This window comes from Phoenix dactylifera, chromosome 9, assembly GCF_051530095.1.
Source record: "Phoenix dactylifera cultivar Ajwa chromosome 9, Ajwa_hap1_PhDact_Kaust_v1.1, whole genome shotgun sequence".
Lineage (NCBI taxonomy): Eukaryota > Viridiplantae > Streptophyta > Magnoliopsida > Arecales > Arecaceae > Phoenix > Phoenix dactylifera.
Genome location: NC_143198.1, coordinates 19,792,658 through 19,811,043, shown reverse-complemented (window position 1 = coordinate 19,811,043; position 18,386 = coordinate 19,792,658). Strand labels below are relative to the sequence as shown.

General features: G+C 37.4%; 1 protein-coding gene and 1 long non-coding RNA gene across 2 annotated transcripts; one reads left to right on the top strand and one right to left on the bottom strand.

Moving 5' to 3' along the window:
* Positions 1–226: 226 nt before the first annotated feature.
* LOC148703661 (uncharacterized) lies at positions 227–914 on the top strand. The gene is made up of 3 exons (XR_015977491.2): positions 227–470; positions 555–664; positions 771–914. It is a non-coding gene; the product is annotated as an uncharacterized LOC148703661 (long non-coding RNA).
* Positions 915–8,161: 7,247 nt separating this feature from the next.
* LOC103719150 (protein SKU5 SIMILAR 14-like) lies at positions 8,162–13,176 on the bottom strand. Its single transcript, XM_008808258.5, has 8 exons — positions 12,777–13,176; positions 12,564–12,673; positions 11,111–11,381; positions 10,728–10,830; positions 10,192–10,537; positions 9,301–9,666; positions 9,125–9,203; positions 8,162–8,558 (listed from the first exon to the last, which is right to left on the bottom strand). Exons 1-8 carry the CDS (start codon positions 12,915–12,917, stop codon positions 8,346–8,348), a joined length of 1,629 nt encoding a protein of 542 aa, XP_008806480.4. The 5' UTR covers positions 12,918–13,176; the 3' UTR covers positions 8,162–8,345.
* Positions 13,177–18,386: the final 5,210 nt, after the last annotated feature.

The window sequence follows — 18,386 nt, the reverse complement described above, 5'->3', positions numbered from 1 at the left end:
GCTCGAGCATCACAGATTGTTCCTCACACTTCAGGCTCCATGAGTTATGCGAGGCGTAGAGCTGAATTCGTAAGCTTTTTTGAAACTCTTTAAATTTATCTTAAATTATTCTATCATATAGCATGTATACACTTGAAATATACTTTTTGTTGTAGATGGATGATAATGGGAGGGAGCCTGGTAAGGTGGAGTTTTATAAGATGACTCACACCCACCGAGATGGCAGCTTTGTCCGGAAGGAATCAAGAGATATAGTTGTATGTATTCATCTTTGACTTGTTTCGTATTTTTTTTTGGTTCTATTATTGGCATATATTAATCTGAATTTTTTTTTTGAGAGATATAGGATAGGGCAACAAATCTTATTTCAGAGCGCATCGGGGGGTCATCATCATCCAACGCGACCAATCATATTGAAGCTCAAGTGCTCGCTGAATTGATGGGCCCAGAGCGTTATGGGCGAGTGAGGGGTTATGGCGTTGAAGTTACCCCCACTCAGTTATCTTCAGTGGGCACATATACAAGAAATGCCAGAGAATCTAGTAACACTGCAGAAGTTCGTCATCTTCAAGCAACTATTGAAGAGCTGAAGCAAAACCAAGCAAATTTGCAAGCTCAGCTTACGAATATTTCATCAATGTTACAACGATTTCTTCCTTCTCATGTAAATAACTATATATATTTGAATACTTTACATATTATCAATTATTATATATGAGTTAATGTATCACATTATTCCTAACTTTTAAGGTTTCTCTTTTTTTTTGTAGATTCCTGATACTTCAAACACTTGTAGAGATGATGATGGAGCTGAATTCCGTCCCTGATGCATTCTAGATTATCTTTTATGAGTTTGATATGTATATGTTTTTTATTTTTCAGAGTATATTGTAATTTGAAACTTTGTAAGCAAATTTTTAATCAGATATGACAATATTCACATTTCGAATGATCTGAGTGTTTGTATTAATGTATCAATGCAATACAGGTTCATATTGTTATAATAACTGTTTTGTAATGTGCGTTTTATAATATGAATTGGGGTTTTTATTTTTTTTTAAAAAAACAATTCCCGACGCTTTTAAGCGTCGGTAAAAGACCCCATGGCACAGCACCGTCATAAGGATATACCGACGCTTAAAAGCGTCGACAAGTGACGACGCTAAAAAGCGTCGGCGAAAACCCGGACGTAAACCGTGAGAATTTCATACTGTCGGGTTATTGCCGACGCAAATGTCTGTTTTTGCCGACGCTAGATAAGCGTCGGTAAATCCTGATTTTTGCCGACGCTTTCTCCCTGCGTCGGCAAAAACTATTTCCACTCTGGTATCTCCGACGCTTTGGCGACGTTTGGCGTTGCGTCGGTGGTACTTTAGCCAATGCTAAAAAGCGTCGCTAAAGGTCCAACAAAGCGCCGGAATAGCTACTTTTTCCTGTAGTGAACCCAAGGCTTCATTTAAAAAGACTAGTTGGAAAGTATATTATTTATTTTTTTTAATCTTGTATAGTACCCAAGATCTACCTAGCAAATAACCGATGTAGGACAAACACACGCCCGCACAAGTCCTCACATACTCCTCCCATTTAAGCCCCAGTGTCCTTACCATGCTAAGGATCCAAATCCATTCAAATTCAATCACAAATATTACTATCAGCTCATGATCAACTCAAATATACCTGTGATGCAATATCCTCTAGTCCACATAAATCATGGATCGGATCCGCTATGATACCATTTGTAATAACCCAGAACCTCACCCAAAAAGGCTAACAGGAAAGTATTATTAGGTTTTTTGATCTTGTATAAGTACCCAAGATTTATCCAACGAATATCCAATATGGGACTAAATACATGCCCGTACAAATCCTCACATATAATAATTGTCACGCCTCCGACCCGAGTTCGCGAGTCGTGGGTTGCGGCAATTGCCATATACTCATAGAGAACTCTCTCCACCAATATGTAAAGCATTTCATCATGATATCATAAATAAAAAGTGGAATAAATTTAAATAACTATAAACCATAATTTAATTAACTACCAAATCGAACTAACAAATAATAAAAAGTCTTACATTAATGAAACCTCAAATAATAATCTGATAAAAGGATTATAATAACACTAAATCTGTACTATGTAGATATTGTCAAATCTAGCTTCTATTCTCACTCCCATAGTAGGATGGCACCCAGAACTAAGTATTTACATATGTGAAGAAAAGAAGAGATAATGAGCTCGATAGCTCAATAAGTAATGAATATACCTTAACTAGATAATTCATATAATAACATAAATTATTAATACAAATTACAATGAATCAGTATAAAAATATAATCAATTTCATTTCAAGCATAAATTCAGTAAAACCAATATCTTTCAAATATTCATATACATAATTATAGTTTCGATTTGAAATAAATCACATTCAACTCAATAGCTTTTAACTATGGTCACATTTATACTCTATGTCTAGGCCAAAAATAAAATCATATTTATATCCTACGGAGTAGGCCAGAATACACATTTATACTCTGTTGGAGGATCCGAAGCAGAATCAATGAGCTCAATAATATCAAAATGTCAATGCATAATTCTCAATTGACAGGGTCTAGAGCATAGTCAGGCTCAGAGTTCAAATCTGATATATGTCAGTTTTTTTTTACAAAATAACATATATCATAATTAAATCAAAATACGCATAAACAATGTACGATCAATAAATAATATAACAATAGTTTGGAAAATATTACTCTAAGTTACATGTCTATTTTTCATTCAAAACATCATCTCATAAATTCATAAATCACATATTAATTAATTAACAATTTATTTGTTAAAAAATAATATTATATTAATAAAAAAGGAAATGGAAAAGACATATTATTACTTTGCACGATCAACAAGCAGACAATCCAACTTATCTTAAGATCTTCTTTCAGAACCTAATATCCAAAATTGCATTATTATTACAATTTAATCATGGTTAATTGAAGAATAAAAAGCCTAAGTGCAAACACCCTCATAAGGCTAATCAAGTAGGAATGCTCGACATTCCAATTAGTCTAATCAAGATGATTTCATCGAATTATGCTCGAATTAGGATACAAGTGGTTCAATAGAGATCGATGGTGACCAAATCTAATAGTGTGGCAAAAGCCAGGGTGGGGTTGGTATATATGCTTCCTAACAGTCATGGTCCAGGGCCCTTTTCTGCATAGTTGATCCAAAACATGGAGAAGGGCCCTCTACTGGGTCCAAACAACCTAGAGAGAGGAAGCCATATAGAGAGAGAAATGATGGAAAGAGAGAGAAAGAGAGAACAGAGCCTCTCTTTGTAGCCAAGGAAGAGGAAGGAAGAGGGTGGCTACGGGAATCTGCCCCTTGGTCAGATTTTCATCAAAAAAAAGAGATGATTTTTTTGATTTTTTTAATATAATGTAGCTTGAATTATCTTAGAGATCTAGCTGCCTATGATGACAAGAAGGTGTGCTTAGTTTATTTTATATATATATATATATATATATATATATATATATATATATATATATATAAAGGGATAGGCTATGCTCTATACAATCAAATCTAGAGGCAACTCTAGTCGCCTCTACAACCTTCTGATCGGCATGAATCTCGGCACGTTCAGCTTTCTGTTTTACTGTTAATGGCAATCCTTGCTGTTTATCATGAGTATGGTCTAGCCTAGTGTGGTCTAATCTAATGAAGGGTTCAGTTTCTATTTATTTCTGTGGTGTTTTTGTTTATCATGGCAGACTAGATGTTTATTCTGAGTTGTTTGTGTTTCTCCTAAAAGATTTAGTGCTTATTCTTTAGTTGTTTCGATTTAATTCTATCGGGAAGCACAGAAAAGTAGAAAGCACCCACGTAGGTTTTTGTTTATCTTCGATCAGTCTCTGTTTATTCCATGGAGGTTTGTATTTGTTTTACCCTGTTTTGTGTTTACTGCATCATAGTAATTAATTAATTCTTTTTGTTGTAATGATATGGTGCTGCTGTAAAGGAGATGAGCTTCAGCAAAGGAAGGGAGCAATATTTTTCAATCTTACATGGTGCTATTGCAACGAAGAGAGAGCGGGAGAACATTTATAAAGGGATAGGAAAATAGCATAGAGATGAGTTCCAATAATTAATAAATCCTTTTTTTTTTCATTTTTGAGATCCAATATGATGTTCGGAGAGTGCTATATTGAAATGATGAGAATAAGGGACAGAATACATGGGTCTCAGCATTTAATGAAATATATATATATATATTTAATGAAGCATAGTTGATCCCTCTCTCTCTCATATGTACATATATATGTATATATATACACAAGCATACATATAACGCGTGAATTGGAAAGACAAGCACACATATAAGGGGCTTCTTTTGGGAGCAGAATGGAACAAAGAAGTACGCGCGGGAGGCAAGACCGCTCATCTTAGCCTGTAGTTGCTAAGCATCTGTATACCTATTAAATAGAAAGGGGAGAGAAGCTTCAACCCCTCCCTAAAATTCAGAAAAATTAGAAAAAAGCTCATAGAAAAAATGATACATTTTTGGAAGTCATGTTAAAAAAGAAACCAAAAATTTGTAAGAAAATAAGATATTTTTGGAACTTATTTAAAAAAAGAAATTTATGTTAAATCAATCCATTTATGTTAAAATCACATGCACATTCATTTGTGTTAAAGTCATATGCACAAAAAAGAAATTTATGTTAAAATCGATCCATTTATGTTAAAATTGCGCACATATTCATTTATGCTAAAATCAAACGCCCAAAAAAGAAAAATTTAGTTTTTTTTTTTTGTGATTTGTACGCATAAAAAAGTTCCATGTAAAAAGATTTCTTGCATACACTCAGAAAAAAAATTCACTCGCAAACACAAAAATTTGCATTTATGCATGAAAAAATACACACAAAGAAATTCAATCATAGTAAAATTGGGTTTTTAGTGGCACACAAAAAAAAAAAACTAAATTGCATTCAAATAAAAGAAATCCACGCATGCATGAAAAAGAAAAAATATTTTTAACTCTTTTTTGTGACTCGCATGCACAAAAATTTGCATTTATGCATGAAAAAATGCACACAAAGAAATTCAATCATAGTAAAATTAGGTTTTTACTGGCACACAAAAAAAAATTAACTTAATTGCATTCAAATAAAAGAAATCCATGCATGCATAAAAAAGAAAAAATATTTTTTAATCTTTTTGTGATTCTCATGCACAAAAACATTCTACTAAAAAAAGTATGCACACACTCTTAAAAAATTTCACGGCAATCACAAAAATTTTCATGCATGAATAAAAAATGCAAGCAAGAAAATTAAATTATACTAAAATTAGGTTCTTAGTGGCATAAAATACTCACACAAAAAATTGCACACATGCATAAAAAAACTCACGCAAGGAAATTAAATCTACTAAAATTAAACCTCACAGATTTGAAACTCCAACAACCTTCGTATCTATTACCAATAAGGTTTATTGTATACTGAGCTTATTTTTAATAAAGACCTTATTATATTTCTATCTTTCAGATTGGACAATTATGACAAGCATATTCGACTCAGACAAAATAAAGGATACTTAAAAATGCCTCGACCCCGACCTAAGACCTCTGAGGTCAATGATAGTTTGGTAACAAAATCAACTATTCTCATGTGGAGACACTTCGAACCCGACCGGGACCTCCTTAAGCCCAGCCCACTCGAAATTAGAAGTAAATCTGGAGACAAACTCCAAAAAATCAACCGAGCAGTCTAAGATTGGCTGGAAATCCTCGTCGATCCTCTAATCAGAATTATCAGAAAATCAATTGAGGAGCCCAAGTTTGGCTAGAAATTGTCGCCGATCATCTGATCGGAATTATCAGAAAATCAATCGAGGAGCCTAAGATTGCTTGGAAATCCTCACTGATCTTTTGATCGAATTATCAAAAAATCAACCGAGGAGCCTAAGACTAGCTGGAAATCCTCACCGATCCTCCAGTCGAAATTATCAGAAAATCATCGAGGAGCCCAAGATTGGCTAAAAATTCTTGCCGATCCTTTAGTTAGAATTAAGCTAAGAAAAGACATCAAAAGGACGGGTACGGTGAACCGAACTTAGACGAAGAAAATAAATTATGCAAAAATGAATAGAAGACAGGTACTTGAAAAAATTTCTACTTTCATTACTTTTAAGTTTGTATATCAACCTCGAAAAAAATATAGCAAAAAGCAAAGTACATTGAGCTCGGTCAATCCGAGCAAAAAGAAACAAAGACTTCATTCTTCGCCGTTGTCGTCTCGCCATCTTCGTCATCGTCGCCGCCGAGGTCAAGTTGAAGGCCCGTGAAGCCCATTCCTGGAAAGAGTCGATGAGCCTGGGCTCGGCACTCTTTAAAGCCCTTTGCTAATGCATCGGTCGTATTCTCGGCAGACTCATCTTTGAACCAATCTGAGGAGAGATACTCCTTGACTGCTTTGGCGGCCTTCTCCTTGGCCAAGATGACAAGCTCCCTGGCTCGGCGGCCTTCTCCTCGACCTTGGCAGCCAACTCTTTGGCTTCAGCGGTCTCCTGCTCGGCTTGAGCAAGCCTCTCAGAAAGCTCCGCAACCTTCTGCTCAGCAACAAGGAAGGCCTCCCTGGCCGTGGACAGACGACTGTCTGAGATCATCGCCTGGGTCCGTGCGGCCGAGGCTTCAGCCTCCGCCGACTCGATCTTATCCTCAGCAACTATGTATATTGGGCCTCAAGTAACTATACTTTAGTTTTATTAACAATACCACATCGAGATGGAATCTTTTAGAAGAAATACACACGTCATGAGGCAGGTCCTGTGTTCGCATGGCCATCTTTATTCGCTCATTTTGTAAACTATAGACAAATTCAGCAGTGCAACTAAACTAAGCGTGTGGCAAATTCAACCTCCAAGTATACTAATCTCATTAGATAGTGGGCATATGTATAACGTACCATCTGCAAGGAATAATACATCAATTTCTCGTTAGCTAGGCCTCATATGAATAATAGAAAATCAGTTGGTGGTTGTGGAGCCGAGCCAAGTATCAGGCTGCTCGGTGCAGTTCAGTATATTAGAACAATTACTTGAGCTCAAGCCAAGCTTCAAACACAGCTCGAATAAGCTATTTGCTGAGCTTTTCCATTGTTTTTGAAATGAGCTTTTCCATTGTTTTTGAAATGAACCAATGCTTAGGCTCGACTTGTTTAAGGAGCTGAGCTCTAAAAGATGTTTGAGCTGATTCATTTTTTAGCTAAGCCGAGCTCAAATGAGTAACTAGAAAACCAAGCCTGAGCAGCTCAGTTTGTTTGCTACCCCAAAAGTGGGCAGTCAAATTATTGCTAATCTTTATGTTTTATGTATTGGTTGATAAAAAAAAAAATTGAACAAAACAGAATGCTGGATGATACTTAAATTTCCATAGTCTTTGAAGTATAAACTTGATTTAGAGACAACTTCCCTTTCCTCATAAATGAGTTAATCAAATTTATCAAAAAGTGCAGCTTGCATTTTTTTTATTTCAAACTTGACATTCAATAATTGTGTTTCTTTTTTGTATAAAATGGCGCAAACCCACCATAATATTTCATTGATAAATAAAATGGAATACAAGCTACAGCTAGGAGAAGAGAAAACAAGAAAAGAAAGGAAAACAAGAAAAGATAATAAGAGGAAAAAGGGAAGCGAGAAACCCAAGCCTAATAACAATCTGTGAGACTCTGACAAGCCTATCCAATAGAACCCGACACAACCAAAACACACATAACCCAAATCAAGCCCAATACAACTTGAACAAAGCGTAAAACACACCCCGAAGCCCAAACAACCACTAGTCTAATCTAATTGGCCACTTTATTTAAATTTGAAGCTCATGAAATCACGCCCTAACATCTAAACTCATTGACCATCTTGTGGAAACTAATTTCTGACTCAATCTAATAGTCTAGATTGATCAGATCAGATCAGATTAGATTGAGCAATAGTCAATGTAATCTGAACTCGCACGCTGCTTTCCATTTTCTGAATGATGAAGAAATCATATACCAGCAACTAATTCTGATCAAGCTAGCCAAGCCTAATAGATCTTGCTAATAGTAATAATAATTGATACATTGCAAGAAAATAACAGATGGAAGCAAAAAAACAAGTACAGAACAACCTCATTATGCTACGAACAATGGTTACAACAGCTAAAGAACAAACAGAGTAAAGAACAAGTTTAAATTTGAATATTGATTTGAATAAAATATAAATATCTCCCTAACTGGCCATCTGATCTCAAGTTAAGATTCCGTGGCCCCTTCGTGACAAGATCTGGGCATGCTCTGGATCAGAGTGGTCTTGTTCGACGGCCAGCAGCCTGGCCACAAAGAAGCGCATTCCTGGGGATTGGGTACTCATCCCTCCATGAATTTGCTGGAGAGTACACACGGATATAGAATTGCTGCCCCAAGTATTGTCGAGCCCAGTTTTCAGACCTTACATTCCACATGCCTACATTGTCCAGAGCCATATAGACAGCAGTCCATCCTTTGGGGTACACCTGAAATAAGTTTAATAGATTGTGTTAGATAGATAAGCCAAAGTTAACAGATGCAACAAAGTCATTGTGGCTATGTTTCTCAGGCTGAATAAGTCAGCTGAATCTCAACATATTTCCAGTTAATGTTGGTTTACAGGAGTATGCCTAGACATTACAGCGACATCTGAAGTTTCCGGGAATATAATAGAATAACATCAGATTGTTTTCTTCTATTTACTATTTAGAGTTTTCATGTGGATGTGTTCGTGGACATGCAGTATCAATAGGCTCATAGATAAAGATGAAGTGCTCGAAGGCAGAAGGATCAGCCATGACTTTCCCTTTTTTTCTCATACTGATGTGATTTAATTTGGTAGAAGTGCTTGCAGTAAAGCTGGCTAGCTAAAAAATATTTTTCAAAAAAAAATAATGAAAAGGTGCCTGGCAGTAAACTAGGTCACAAGCAACTACTCTAGACCATAACAAAATATATATTTGGCATTAATAAGCCTTAAAACTCTAAGATCATGATTCACCAATGTGTTAAAGGGTGAGGAAAAATGATTGTCAATATTTGTAATAATTACCTGAACAGTGCAACGATTAACAGCGTCTCTCAAATTGTAAGACTCCCGGCCAGCTGCTGTCCATTGACCTCCATCCATTCTGCACATTTCCAAATAACTCTTGGTTATGTTAATTAAGAATGAAAAATATAAACTCTAGTTTCTTGGAAAAATTGCTTTGGCTTCAATATTATTACCCAACAACCCAGAAGGAATATCCATCAATGTGCCATGATTGAAGGGTGTCTTCATAGTTCTCAAAGACAATCTCAACATAACCACGGAAATCAGCTGCCATGACAGAGGTCTGGAGATAACCACCTCCAAATGTCGGGTTATCAGGAATGCTTCCAAGTGAAAACACCCCAGGAATCTTGTAGAAGTCAGCAAGTTTCAAGGGAGTATCAGCTGGAATGAAGGAGACACTGTTGACTGCATATCTCTGCTTGCCATTGATGATTGGTGCAGAGTTTGCAAGCCTGATGGTTCGGGTGGTGTTGACAAGCCCATAGTGATAGGAACCTTGAGGGTTAGGTCTTGGCCCACTAGCTGTGAGATTCCATCTGGTTTTTAGATAGCAAAAGATCAGTGGTCCATGTGTTAATTTGAATATCTACAAGGTTAAATAAGAAATTTAATAAATCAATAGAATTAGAGCAAGGTACATCGAAAGATCTATCCATATTGTTAAAGATGTTAGCTTTAGCTCCCATCTATACATGCTAAACATAACCATGACAGTCTAGGTAAAAATTTGCATGGTTATGAACATAAAATTTAATCAGTCCTTGTAAAGTTTTTTTTTTTTGTGGTGGTTGGGGGGGGGGGGGGGGGGGGGGGGGTGGGGGGATCCAGAAAAACCAAGTTGCATGTATTCTAAGCTGAACTAGAAACGAAGTGTCTAAATCAGAATAGTTCTAATTATGCAAAGAAATAATAAATGATGGAGACCACAGGAGAAGCTTATATGGCTCAAGTGCACTAGTATATCATGGATGCAAATTAAGGGGTAAAGAAAGATGATAGAAAATATGAGGAATAGATGCATGATAGTTAAACATTTTTGAAGTGAAAGATCAGGATAATACCGGATGGATCTGGCCTGGTTGACAGACAAATCAATCTCAGTGGTAGGCCCTCCAGGAGGTGGATCCACAGGTTTTCTGAATGAATTACTATAATGGAGGACGGAAGTGGTGGTGAGCACTGTGCTGGTAAATCGGGTCGAAACCACAATGTAATAGTCACTCGGTGGCTGATCAGCTGTGACTAAGACTGAGTATGACTGGCCCAGATGCACATCCAATGAAGAATAGGTGTTTTGAAGGGTGTGAGACCCTTCGACCTCAACCAGCTGCATCATGTGCCCTTGAAATCTTATGTTTAGAGATGTCGCCAACCCCACATTAGATATCCGAAACCGGTATGTTTTACCTATAAAAGTAAAAAATATATGAATCCATCATTGTGATATCAAATTTACCAATTGTAACTCTTATAACGTACATCATAGTGTAGTGAGAAAAGAACATAGAAAAATGGAAGAACAGATAGACAATATCCACATTTAATTTTATGCAAAATAGCAGTAGTTATCGTTTTAACAAAAGAAGAGGAGGGCTACCTTGGTCAACAGTAAAAGTGTTCCCATTCCATCCGCGGCCATTGATTAGAACCCCATCAGGAAAAGCAAGATCCTTACCACTGTCTAATATGTACTTCAGGTCCTACAAAGGGGAAAATTTAAAAAGAAAAATTATGAGAACAAATAATGATAAATAAATAGAACTAGGCAATTAAGGTACAACAATAACAACTCGCTAGCACATTCTAGACTGAAGAAATCAAAGCAGTATATGCGCAAAGACAGTGATCAAATACTTAACAGAAACACAGAACAATGCATATGGCAAAAGTAGGGGGAAAAAAAGAATGGTTGATGCCTTCAGAATAATTTTGTCTTGCTGGGTCTAAACATGAGCAATTATTGCAGTTATGGTGGCTTACAGTGTGGTTGGCCTTGTACCAGTCCCCAAGCAACAAAGTATAATCTGCAGCAGGAGGAGGGAAGGGCACAGGAATCATTGGACGACTCAGGATCCTGAAGCCACCAAATCCACCAGCAGCCTTGTGGAATGCGAGAGACGGGAAGTAGAAGTAGCTTCCAATCTGGTCCTTCACTTGCAGCACATAGGTGAAGTTCTGTCCAGGTGGGATGGGACAGTTGGTGCCATAGACCCCATCTTGCCAAGAATTCCTCCTCTGCAGCACCCCATTCCTGTGCAAATATTTAAGACTCCACACATCAGAATTCTTCTACAACATCAGCAATGCAGTAAAAAGATAACAACATGCAGCAAAACTATTCAAATGAAACGAGAACTGTCCGCATGTTACTGCATTTTATATTTCATCAAATACATATAAAACCTCCTGATTCAACACTATGTTCCATTAAGTGATGCTAATCAATCTTATCGAGGTGATTACAAACTGTTATATGTTCTTCTTCTGCTTCCTTTATTGACACCTTTTCTTCACTATTCTTGTAACATTGACAATTGAACATAATTGCCACCTAGTCCACATTTAGATTCTCTTCAAAAAAATTGATGCTCTAAAGAACATCCATACTAGTACAGTGCCTGGGAATGTTCATCCCCACTCCAAACCATACAAAAAAAAGACAGATTTAGAATTAAAGAACATTTAATGGTTATGGATATATTTATATAACTATAATTAACAATGTACAAACAACAGCCAATAACACAACGCTGACATCTCTAAATAGAACCATCAATTTGGAATCTGTGAGTTCATCTTGAAAAACTCGTGCATGATTTGTGAAATTTGCAAATTATCAGATAACTCTTGATCTATTCAATTAGAAGACAGCTCAACTCAAATTATAGAAGCCCATAGCCCAAGTTTAACATCTCCGGTTGAGGCCGCTTTGCCATCAATGCTTTCAGCAGGCCTCTAGCGTCCAACAGCGGCCCTTCAAAGGCCCAAGCCCACCCATCCCCGCCGTCCCCGGAATCACAGCCTGTCACGGATCCCGGATCAGAGTCAACAGACCACTGACCGACTTTACTGCAAGTCGGCGCCTGACACAACCGCGTATAAGGGCCGCTTGGATGACACTCCGATCATAATTATAATATATATATATATATATATATAATCAAAAGTCCAGACTCGGTTCGATCAAATCGAAGACGAATCCGAGGATCCACACTGAGACGGATCCGATTCCTACTGCCGCCCTCTTTAGCTCTTTTCCAATTGTTTATTAACTTTTTGTTTACATCGCATCCCGCCTTTCTTCGACAAGAAAATAAGAATCGTGAATTCTCGATCTCGCCGAACGACCTCCATGAATGGAAGCTTAACATTTACGAAAGAAACTTTAATTTCACAAGAAAAATAAAAAGAAAAGAAGAGAGAGCGTATTGACCAGGAGAGGAGGAACGGCTCAGGTAAGCTATTGAAGACGTTGATGATGAGATTGTCGTTGGTGACCGCCTCGATTTGAGGCCCCGGGAACTGGCCATTGATCAAAATCCCCTGCAATCCACCGCCAAAGAACAACTTTTTTTTTCACAAAAAATTATCCCATTTCAAAGAAAACACTGAGAAATGAGAAGAAGAGAGAGGGGAGAAGGAGGACCTGTTGTTTGACGCCGAGAGGCCAGATATCGCCGTAGGTGACGTTCCAGGTCAAGAAGCGGTAGGGGTCCTCGCCTTGGACGAGGGAAGAGAGGAGAAGACAGAAGCAGACGAAAGAAGCCAAGAGACTGGTGTTTCCCATTCTCAGCCCTCCCCCACCCTTTCCCTTCGCTTCTTGCCTCCAAAAAAGAAAGATGCTTCGAGAATGGGTAATTGGGGAAGTAGAAGAGATAAAGGGGAAAAGGGAGAGAATGGGAGACGAGGGGGAGATCTATGGACGCATTCTTAGAGCGCCGTGCAGAGTGAGGGGAACGGAGAGGAGGAGATATATAATTTAGTAGGGAGCAAGTGTTCTCCAGCCGGGACTCCTTAAGTAACGTAGAGGGAGACTGAGCTGTCACAGAATGATGGGATTAATTAGAGCAGGGCCGTAGGGTCGGTGGAGGGATGAATGGCTTGGTAATCGTAATAAACCAAATAATACTTGCCGTTCGGTCACCCAGCACGCGTCTTAGATCCATCACGCAGTTTTCATGTGACCACCTAGATATATATTAAGTTCCCAACAATTAATTTATTAAGTACATATCACCTAATTATATATTATATATAACTGACAGGTAGAGGTAGGAAGCCTTCTAGATCACGCATGTCTATCATGAAACTAATAAAGTTGCAGACTGAGTTGCTATTTATGTAGCCAGTCACTCCGATGATACCCTGTGGAATAAAAATGAGGAGTTGCTCCTGGCACTCTAAAATATTTTATTTTTTGATTTTATTGAATGCATCCGTACTTATCAGATATAATCCAACCGTCTTAGCAATATATATATATATATATATATATATAAAACTATAAACCTATTTATTTATTTCACTTGAAATAAATTAGCTGGTGTGCACCAGTAAAAATATATTCTAAAGCTGATGAAGAAAAAAGGACGGCTTATGAGAGTGACGGTTTAGGAGTTTCTAATTTTTAAATTTTTTTAAGATGAATACTAAAAAAATATTGTAAAATAGAAAGCATGGCTTATATTTTCTTGTCTGATATCTGTCCGTATGATTTTTGTTTATTAGCGGGCTGAAGTAAACGCCTCCATTTACTTCGTTTTTCGCTCCATCCAAACCTTATCCAATTTAGGCTATGTTTGGAGGAGCTTTTGGATGGCCAAAAAGTACTTTCTGACCCTCCAAAAATACTTTTAAGTAAAAAATGGTGTTTGGTAAAATTTTGGAAAAGCTGTTTCAGCTTTTGCGAGAAATTGAAAACAGCTTTTGGGGAGAAGCTCCATTTTGGAGCTTTCCGAAAACGTTGTTTTTAACTTTATCGGGAAGCTGTATTTTTGACCAAAATACTCCCATTTAAAAGTTCCATTTTCCTTCCAAAAATCTCAATCCCACCGCCTCTTCCTCTCTCACCATCCCCTCTCTTTCTCTCTCCCTCTCTATCTCCTTCTTCTCCTCAATGTCGCCGGCCGGCCTTGTTTTTTTTCTCTGTTTTGGGAGGCAGCCCGTGGCTGCCCACGGTCCCCAGCCGCCGCTGCGGCCTGTCGCCCTGGCCGCTGCGGCCCACCACAGCAAAAAAAAGAGGAAGGGGCAGCCATGGCCGCCGCCTCCCCGGCAGGCGCTACGGCCCGCCGTCCCGGCCCCCTCCCGAGGCCCCCCCTCCCCAGCGATCGCCGCGACCCGCCGTCAGCCCCCTCCCGAGCCCCCCCTCCCCCCGCGGTCGCCGGGGCCTACCGTCCCAGTCCCCTCCCGGCCGCCACGGCCCGCCGTCCCAGCCCCCCTCCCGCGGCTGCCGCAGCCCGGCCCCCTTCCGGCGTCGTCGGTCTCGCGGGAGAAGAAGAAAGGAGAAGAAGGAAACAGAGGAAGGAAGGAGAAGAAGAGGAGAAAAAAAAGAAAAAAAAGAAGAAAAGGAAAGAAAAAGAAGAAAAGGAAAGAAAAAAAGAAGAAAAAAGAAAAGGAAAGAAAAAGAAAAAAAACAAATAAATAAATATGTATATAAATGAATGAATAAATAAATAAATAAATAAAATAATAAAATAATAAATAAATATATTTTAATGAAATAAAATAATAAATAAATATATTTTAACCAATTTTTTCACTTAATTAGAAAATTTGTTAGAGAGATAAATGGTCATAAAAAGAGTGAAAAATTAATTTATACTAATAATTATAATATTTTATACATTTATTATTATATTATACTATAAATATAATATAATATAATATTATGTTATGTTAAATAATTTAATATTATATTAAATTATTATCCTATAGTATACAATGTTATAGTACTATATTATAATAATATTATATTACATTACATTAATATTATACTATATCATATATTTATATATTAATATATATTATATTTATTATGCACTGTTGTATAATACAAGTAATGTCCTTTATGGTCATTTTGTTATACAAAATTACTTTTTCAGTTTATTTACCAAACAAATATTAAAGCGCCACAGTACTTTAAGAATGTAGTTATCAAACAGCAAACAGCTTTTTATGAAAGCTCTACTTCCAACAGCTCTACTTCCAATATCTCTCCAACAGCTTCTCCAAACAAGGCCTTAACCATAATAAATACGATGCACAAGAAATGGTAGGTAGGTGCCGCAGTACAATATATAATCTATGAAAATATTTTTTATGTTGTATTTAATAGCTAGTTTGTTCGTTAACTATGCACCCACTGATTCTACAATACACAAGGACAATAGTGTACAGGGAGAGTATAACTGTGTACAAAATTAAAACTGAGTACGTGCATGGAGAATATAAATGTGTACGGGATAAAAAAATAAATGATAATGGTCAAGAAACCGTATATGGGTCAAACGGAGAAATGGGTGTTAAGGGTTTTTTTTTTTTTCCTCGCATTTATGAGCACTTACAAGCATTTTTCTTGCCATCTCTTCAGCACCCACATGCAACAAATACTCTGTGTACATATACATTGGTAATGTAACAAGAATAACCCCAAGCAACAAATGCTAGATGTCTCTTTTTGTCTAGAGCCAAGCGAGATCAATAATGTCTCCCTAATAATTTTATCATATCTCTACTATATATACTAATATTATAGGAAAGACTTGAAGGCCAACTTTTGAAATCAACAATATCTCCCGAAAATCTTTTCCATATCATTGTTAGATCTAATTGCTAACTATACATGGCGCAAAATTAGGTGTATATATAGACGAGGTTTCTTTTGGAAGCATATATAGGTCGCTAGTCCCCGAGCATCAATCAATTACCACGGTCAATTTAGCTAAGAACATTCATTAACGTCTCAAGCATCAATAAATTAACGCGTATAATTTAGCTAACATCATGCACGAACGTCCTCATGAAGCACAGAAGTAGCATCAGAAAGACAAGAGCCGCGTTGGTTAATATTTATTTCGTGTCGGTGCGTTTTGTTTGCAAGTTCTCGTCTTTTAGACAGTGGTAACAGGATAAAAGACATCTTCGCACCCCGCAGCCATGACATGTCACTCGAGTCACATTCATGCGTACATGGTTGACGCCATTGACATCTTAAAATAGTGAAGCTCGAGAATAAACTTTACAGTAACAAGGACATAAATGTGATGACTTTATCACAAACAACATGAGTATGATTTCCTTGTAATTGATGTTACAAACCTTAGCATGAAATAAGGCTAGATGCACCATTACTGTCATGTCACACAGCGTGGGTTGATTGTGATGCATCTTGAACTTTAACCGGAACCTCTCAAGCGTGAAGGAAAATGTTGGAACCGCCAGCTCATGGCACGATGCATCGGCTAGCGTTGTTATTTCCTCCACAAATATATGCTTAATATTTTTCAGTTTGATGAATGGTGCACCACATGACTGCAGATGACTGAGTGACTTAAAATCGTTTTCCCTACACGCTTCTTTCGAGACCACGAGGATTGCATCTGATCCATGCCAATCACCATATATAGTATACGTTCTAAATGAAAATATTGACGTCGGATCCCGAGACACCATCGCAGCTCATCTCCATAGATTTGCAAAATAATGGACAAAAATAAGAGAGCTCGCCAGAGTAGCTCGGCCGAATCCAATGCTTAAGTCAGAAAATATTTTTTTGGTGAGAAATAATAATAGAGAAGAAAAATAATAATAATAATAATAATAATAATAATAATAATAGAGCATTTACTTTCAATGGAGAATCTTTCGAGCCTTTTAAAGCTGGAATAACATATCTTCAATGAATTTTATCCTAACAAATCTAAGATTGTGCCTTAACAAACTATAATAACTCAGGAACATGCCACAATTGCTTAATATATAATGGAATTCTTGAAGCCACATGCGCACCCAAGTAAAGCACTGGGTTGCCTCTGCCACAAAGTAGTTTTGCTCATCTTGGGTTGGTCACTGAGGTCGCTAGATTAAGGTGAGAGACTTCAGCTCTACAGGTCGACGTCTTCTGGTCTACTTGTCTGAGCTTCCAGTTTGGCTCGAGGAGCCATTAGAACGCCGTAGAGAATTTCTGAGGCATCTAGGTCGCTATATAAATGATGAGCTAGATGAATCGAGTTGCACCACATCATATTGGATATTTATTGCCACAACACTGCCCCCACTTCAGAGTAACCACCTTCTCAAACTACATGCTTCTTTAAAGAGGGCATTTACTTATGGGCAGTGGTCTCCCGAGGGACAAGTCCTGACTCTTGGTCTTTCGAGGGGATGTTGACTATCAGGAGCAAAAAGGATGTGACACATGTCTATTGAACCAGCCGAAAGGATTGATCCAGGCTATCCGAAACTCTATAAAAAAAAGGAGAGATCCCACTTGCTAATCCGCCACTTCTGGAGAGGTTCGGATTGTCCTTTCTGCTTTAAAAGATTTCTGTAAAACCAGCTTGCTGCATCGTCCTATACTATCTTTGTATAGTAGTTTTGTTGCTATTTTCTTTCTTTTCTTCTAAGGAGGTTGATTCCTTTCATTTATGGTCCAAAAGAAACCTCAAACTTGATGTAGATCATTTTGTCCACTACGAGTAGGGCTGGACAAAGCCTAAAAGTAAGCTCCGCCATATTGGGAAGCTGAGTTACAAATCAAACTTCTGGAAGCCATAACTTAGTCATACGACGCTCGATTGAGATGATCTTTTTTGAAATCAGGCAACTTTTTAAAATCTATAATGTGACGTCGCGTCCTTTAGGAGACAACATCCCTAGTGATTAGCCTTAAATTCCATCATTTGGGATATGAAACAAACTGGTCGAATCAAAAGTTTTCTTTCTTGTAAGAATTTGATCGGTCATATCTCCCAATTTGACAAGAGTTAAATAGAGCGACACAAAATAAAGTTGATGTAGAAGTCAAGATCTATTTACTACTACTGTCTATTTTAGGAAAGAGAAAGAAAGAGAGTCCTTTTAACTAAAAGAGGAATTTGACCCAAATAGTATAAGAGCGGACCTCACCATTATAATAAAGGCTATGTACCTCTATTCTAAATTATGAATAAAAAAAAAAGAACTTAAATCCTACTTTCGCAATTCTTCTATCTTTTCTAATTTTTTTTGACGAGATTCGAGTTGAGCAGGTTGAGAA

Coding starts and splice junctions, on each gene's coding strand:
- LOC103719150 (XM_008808258.5), bottom strand. CDS start 12,917: ATGGGAAACACCAGTCTCTTGGCTTCTTTCGTCTGCTTCTGTCTTCTC. Junction 12,674..12,776: donor CTCTCGGCGTCAAACAACAG/GTCCTCCTTCTC, acceptor GGTGGATTGCAG/GGGATTTTGATCAATGGCCA. Junction 8,559..9,124: donor TTAATCGTTGCACTGTTCAG/GTAATTATTACA, acceptor AACTTATTTCAG/GTGTACCCCAAAGGATGGAC.